Genomic DNA, 6,940 nt, shown 5'->3' with positions numbered 1-6,940 from the left:
TATGCTTGGTACCAAGCATAAAAAGTTGTGTTTGGTAGTGAAGTGACACCCCCCTCCACTCATTAAAATAGTTACATATCCTCATGCACTCCTCAACTCATGCGAATGTGGTCCCCTATTTGAATGAGCGGAGGGGAATATGTCACCTTAATACCAAGCACAAAATTAGTGTTTGGTACCAAACATACCCATTTTTCTTATATATATATATATATATATATATATATATATATATATATATTTCTAATTTTGAATAAAAAAAAAGAAAAAAAAACAAATACATAATTACTCATCTTGTTAAAAAAAACAAAAAAAAAGAAAACAACAAAAATTGAATTAATAACATAGGCCCCAAAAAAAAAAGGAAAAAAAAATATAAAATAAGTGCTGGCCCAAAATTAGGCCCAAATGAAAAAAAAAAGAGAAAGAAACCGTGTTTGGGCCGGCTGGCCCAAACACCATGTCTTTGGGCATCGATGCCAGCATCGATGCGGGTATCGATGCCCGCATCGATGCGGGTATCGATGCCCAGAACCTGCAGTTCTTCAAACCGCAGCCCAAGCCCCTTTCTCCTCTTTTCTTAGAACTCATCTCCCCAAACCCGAATTTCTCCTCCCCTCTCAAACCCTAATTCACCCACATTTTGGAGGATTGTTTCTGCAATCTTTAGGGCTTCATCCTCATCTCCCCAAGGTATGATTTCTAAACTTGATCTTGTAATTTTTTTTCTCATGGATGAATTGGTGAATGAATCATGGGTAGTAATGAATGATTATCATATTTTTGATCAATCTAGGGTTTAATTTGGGGATTTGCCAAAAAAATTAGGGATTTTTGTTCAAAATCCGAAAATTGGGGGATGTTTTTCAAAACCCGAAAATTGGAGGGGGGTTTTTGCAAATCCGAAAATTTATTGGGGGTTTGAACTTAGGATATCTTGTTCAAAAATCTAAAAAAAAAAGGAAGAAATTTTTTTTAGGGGTGTTTTGTACAAAATTGAAAATTTTAAAAAAAAAAGGGGTGTTTCATGCAAAATCCGAAAATTCTTAGGGTTTTTGTGTAAAAACAAATAATTGGGTACGTGATTTCAAATTGAAAGAAAAAACAAATTGGGTGTTTAATGCAAATTCAAAAAAAAATTAGGGGGATTTTTGCAAAAATAAATTTGAATTTAGGGTGTTTTGTGCAAATATGAGTAATTTGTCAAATAAAAGTCTAATTGGATACTTCTCACATTCGGAAATTTGTACCGGATATTTTATTCAACAAGTGCACGGTTTAGCTTATAATTGTCATTTCAACATGTATGTTTCACCGATCAAGTTATCAAAAATTTTAACATTTTTTTGTTCTCAAAGAATAATTTTGAGGGAATTTATTGTCAATTCTGATAACTTGAAATTAACTCATGTTGAACAATTTGTAGCTAAATAATTAAAAAAATTATTATTATTTTTAATTTTTTCCCTTTTTTCTTTTCTTTTCTTTTTATGTAGATGCCTCCCAGAAAGAAATCTCGAGCAAGTTCATCATCATCTGATCCATCTGATACCGACATAGATAGACCTACTATTTTAGCTAGAATTGTGGGTCTTAACATTCATTTTGAGAGGGGATTTCAGATGAGTGCACTGCATACATATCATTCCACAGTCACCATGTTATCTGCAGTAGGTCTTAGGAGCATGATGACTAAACCCTTAGAAAAAGCCAACATTTCATTAGTGCATGAGTTCTATTCTGGATGGGAGATTGATCCAGATAGAGAATATTCAGCTTTTTCTATCGTGAGGGGTGTTAGGGTTATTTTCGATCTTTCCACTATCCGTGCTACCCTTGACCTTGCAGAGCCACCCACTGATGTACCAGATTACTTCCATTTAGCCTCCACTTTACAGCCTGGTACACCAGAATACAACAACATGTCTGCAACCTTGTGTGGGAGGGTCTTTACATCTAGTTTCGGTTCAGGAAATCTCAAACCAGAATATAGATTACTTAATCTTTTCCTGAACTTTGATTTGAAACCCACCACTGCATACTCCGTCATTACCCCACACGATATTCTCCTTCTCTTTTGGATAGCCACTGGTCAGCGATTTGATATAGCGAGGATTATATTTATATGGATGCGCTCATCAGTGGAGAATGTGTTAGATTGGGTCAGGACACAGTCTGCATCACGTACTCAGCTCGTTTACCCCTATTTCATCACTAGACTCTGCCATAGATTTCATGTTCCAGTATTCGCAGAGGATAGGTTAGAAGCAGGGAAGGGGTTACTAAATGATCAGACTGTGAGGAGGAGCATTTCAGGGCGAGATCAGTCCGGTCCTTCAGGTAGAGAGCCTCCTCAGCACCAGCCAGCTACACATGACCCCACTCGAGAGGAGATGGATACGATGCGGAGTCGCATGGACAGGATGCAGATACAGATACACAGGATGCAGCGGCATATACACGAGATGCATGGTCAGATCAGCTACTCTACCGATACCCTGGCATATTTGGCGAGAGGATGGCAGAGAGAACATGGAGATACAGATGGACCTCCACCTGAGCTTCATAGTTATATCACACCATTTCAGCCAGATGATTTCCCAGGAGAGGATGAGGCGGGACCGAGTTCAGCAGCTACCGCTGATGATGTGGATGACGATATATCAGGAGATGAGCAGTGAGGGATGTTCTTTCTACTTTACCCAGTCTTTGATTTTTTTTGGCATGTACTTATTAAACTGTGATATTTTGGATATTATGTGCATTGAGGACATTGCAAAGTCTGGGTATGGGGGTGTAAGCTAGTTAAGCTTTTGTTTTGCTAGTTAGTATTTTGTTTTAGTATTTTTTTTTCTCTCTCTGGAAAATATTTTAAATCAAGCAACTTGAAAATTATTTAAAACAAAGAGTTAGCATGTTCTTTTCAAAACTTTTAAATTAAATTTCTAAGTTTGGCTTGGTTTTGTATTGCTACAATGAGAAGATTTTCTTAAAAATATACCTTAGAGTTATATATAAAAATGTTTTCTTGAGTGATAACTGGCTCCAATTAGATTATCTAAAAGTTATCAAGTGAATTTAGTTATTTACTGATTTTTTTAATTTGGCAAGTTGACTGAATTTTGTGGGTATATTCACTGCAAACCCTCACGAGACTACAACTCGTCCACTAGGGTAACCTAGGGGTTTAAAGGCTTGTTGTATGCGCTAAATACAACCGCGATTCCTGCGAAAGTGAGTTAGGATTTTTTTTATTTTCTTTGCTAGAGGACTAGCAAAAGTTTAGGTGTGGGGGTATTTGATAATCATATTTTTATTACAATTTTATACCCTCATTATCTATTTTATATGAATAAATATACCACTAATAATTGCTTTTATATTTAATTGCAGGTTAATGAAGAATAAATCCTAAAAATCCCATCTCTCAACAAAGGCCCGTGAGTGAATGAAGAAATAAGAGAAATTCAAGAAGCCAAAGTGAAATATTTGAATTTTAAAAGCCCAAATGTCCCAAATGTCCATGGCAGCTCCTCCTCTCTTTTCACAAATGAATTTCGAATTTTTGGAGGCCCAAAACCCATCAAGAAACTCAACCAATTCTCAAGTGAAATATAAGGATGTAAAGGCCCAAAGCCCATCAAATGAATACACCAAATCAAGCTCCATTAGACCGGATTATGCTGCAGCTGAAAATCAAATGAAATGAATGGACCGGTCTTGAAACTTTGGGACTGCAGCTTTGATTTTTTTCTCTTCATGGACCGAATTAAATGCTGCTGGAGATTGGATTTGTAAATGGGCCGGATTTTTATTTTTGAAAATCAAATGCTCATCACTTGAATGGGCCGAAACTCTAAGTGGACTTGATTGCTTCAATTTTTGAAAATGAAATAGCTAAACACTCCATGACCAGACTTGAGGTGGAGTTGAAATCACAGCAAAGAGTTGGGCCGAAATTGTGATCGGACTTGGGCTTGGAATTTGCAAGAAAATTCTTTTGAAAATCAAATGAACATGGGCTCAAGAATTGGATTTTGATTTTCTTTTGAAAATCAAATAAATCAAAGGTGGAGATTGTTGCTTGGGGCTCAAGACAAATCCAATGGCTCATATTCATTGAAGATTACTATAAATAGGGGTAGAGAGTGAGGGGTTAGAGGTGTGAAAATTTTGTAAACTCCTTTTGGAGAGGAGGGCTACTCTTAATTGAGAAGGCCTTCCAAAAATTGTAACTTTAGTTGCAATTAATAAAAATAATTTTTTCCTCTTTAAATTTGTTCTTTCTCCTCTTTGTTGAATGATGAGGATGGAGATGAAGAGCAATTTGAAGGTTTGCATTTCTTTTCTCTTTTATTTCTTTTTAGTAATTTCTTTATTATTGCTTATTAGTTAGATTTAAATTCATGCTTGTAGTATAGATTTACTTTCTTGTCTTTTTTATTTTCTTTTTGCACTTTAATTTGTAGAGTAGATTTATTTTTCTTGCATTTAATTTCTGCAATTTATTTTGTAGTTTAGATTTTTATTTTCTTTGTAATTAGATTTATTTCTTGTTCATAGTTTAGATTTTTCTTTTCTTTTTAATTTTGTAATTAGTCTTCTTTTTCTTGTTTTTATTTCTTAAGATGTGAATTTAATTCTTGTAAGAATCTTAGAATTGTATGAAACTAGTCTAATTTCTTTTATATTGTATGAATTATTCTCTTGGACTTAAAATGTTCATGTTTAGGATAATCAACTAGAGAACTAATCGGTAGAAGAAGAATTTGATAATCTATACTTATCTTAAATGATTTGATAGGTTATGCTTATGAATTCTAGGATTATTATCATGTTGTTGTTCTTATCATGAATAGTAATTTTAGCTTAGATGATAATTTGATAGGTTACACTTTCCTTAAATGGTTTGATAATCTATGCTTAATAAATCTAAGTTGAAATATGATAAAAAGAGAATAGTTTATATTTTGTAATTGAAATTAGTTAGTGGATTATATTCTAGATTTCTTACTTCTTTTGAATCCTCCATCTTAACTTTCTTAAATTTTCTTTTCATTCTTGTTTTATTTCTTGATTTTATTAATTCATATTTCTTGCCTTGTGATTTCATTTATTCTTTAATTCTTCCTTCTCTCCTCTAAAATTCAATTTATTATCTTTTGCATATATTCAAAACAACCACTCATACAATCACACTTATTCTTTATTCCTAATTGTCACGCACAAAATATAAGAACCAAGTTTAATAATCTCTTAAAATCACCTTCTTCGTGGGATCGATATCTTTTTATACTATAACTTGATAAGTTGTGCACTTGCAATTTTGGTACATAATTATGCCGCATCATCTGTCTCTGGTGATTACTCCCCAGATAACTTAAACTGACTTTCAAGAGGTGTGCCAACTACATTTACATTCTGCATATTGAATCTTTGAAGTACTTTCTCAATGTATTTGGCTTGAATCAACTTCAACATCCTTTTAGCCACATCCTGACTGATTCGCATCCTAAGAATTTGTTTGGATGCACCCAAATCCTTCATGGCAAATTCCTCAATCCTTAATTGGCTAGTTGTAAATAGCCCTGGGCTATTTACAAGAGATTACCCCGGATCTACGCCGAGGTATTGACGGTGATTCTCAAATATCGTAGAACAGCATGTGTAGTATATTGTATCGCCCTGTATATATATAGTAACCCAAGCCAAGCAATATAGGTTAGGTTGACGGGGTTTGCGGTAAAAGTCAAATACTCTCATCAAAGGTGTCAAACTTCGTCTATTATACCCGAGCTATATTGCCGTGGAGTATAGTTGGAAGGCCATTCAGTTTGTATTCATTCCCTAAGCAACTGAACGAGCTATACCGGGAGAACCTCGTGGTAGGCTGTAAGCCGAATGAAATTGCTTCTTCAATTTGTTTATCTCCTCTAAACATGGTCCTACAACTAACATGCTATCAACATACAATAATAACATGATATAGCTGGACTCGAACCTCTTAAAGTAGCAATAATGATCTGAATTGCATCTGTCATAGCCTTTGCTTTGCATGAAGTTATCAAACTTCTTGTACCATTGTCTTGAAGCCTGTTTCAAACCGTATAAGTTCTTCTTGAGCCTACACACCTGATGGTTGTAAGCTTTATGACGGGGGAAAATATCTCCGTATTATTCACTCCTTCCCGCTGTTGGAATCTTTTCACAAGGTATTATACCTCTTGCTTCCATTACTCTCCTACTTGACTCGGTAGACTCACTTGTTATGTAAGGCTTTCTTCTATGCATGTAGCTAGGCTAACTCTCATGCCTCATTCGAGTGGAGAAAATTCATCTCTTCTTGCACTGTGTGCTCCCACTGCTGAGATTCACTAACTTGCATTATCTCCTCATAACACTTTGGTTCTCTGTTATTTATCAAAAGTAAGTAATCTAGTAACGAAAGATATCAGGGATTCGGTTTGGATACCCTGGATGACCTTCTAAGCTCCTGATCTTGGGTAGCAGTCTCTACACCTGGAGTTTCCTCCGTTCTTCGATCAGGACTGACATTGTCTCCTCCATCTAGAAATTCCTCCAAATCCATGTACTCGGATCCATCTGCATCTTTAGTGGTGCTCCCACTACATTGGCTATCCTTGGCATTGTCTCTATCCTTGTACATTACCTATTCATTAAATATGACATCTCTACTCCTGATGATCTTCATGTTCTTATCATCCCACAGACGATATTTGAACTTATTAATACTGTATCCAATGGATATATACTTCTGTGACTTAGCTTCTAGCTTGTCCCTGACATGGTCACTGATATGAACATATGTCACACAACCAAAGACTCTCAAGTGTAAGAGATAAACTTTTTTGTCACTCCAAACCTCTTCTGGAATCCCAAAATCTAATAGAACTGATGATCCATGATTAATCAGATAAGC

General features: G+C 35.3%; 1 protein-coding gene across 1 annotated transcript; it reads left to right on the top strand.

Annotated features, from left to right (window-relative positions):
• On the top strand, positions 649–5,568 carry LOC109841929. Its single transcript, XM_020410852.1, has 3 exons — positions 649–693; positions 1,497–2,648; positions 5,443–5,568. Exons 2-3 carry the CDS (start codon positions 1,497–1,499, stop codon positions 5,566–5,568), a joined length of 1,278 nt encoding a protein of 425 aa, XP_020266441.1. The 5' UTR covers positions 649–693.

The sequence above is a fragment of the Asparagus officinalis genome, chromosome 5 (assembly GCF_001876935.1).
Source record: "Asparagus officinalis chromosome 5, Aspof.V1, whole genome shotgun sequence".
In the NCBI taxonomy this organism is placed as follows: domain Eukaryota; kingdom Viridiplantae; phylum Streptophyta; class Magnoliopsida; order Asparagales; family Asparagaceae; genus Asparagus; species Asparagus officinalis.
The sequence above is the reverse complement of the archived record's forward strand: the minus strand, read 5'-3'. Positions and strand labels throughout refer to the sequence as shown.

Coding starts and splice junctions, on each gene's coding strand:
- LOC109841929 (XM_020410852.1), top strand. CDS start 1,497: ATGCCTCCCAGAAAGAAATCTCGAGCAAGTTCATCATCATCTGATCCA. Junction 2,649..5,442: donor CAGCAGCTACCGCTGATGAT/GTGGATGACGAT, acceptor GAATCTTTGAAG/TACTTTCTCAATGTATTTGG.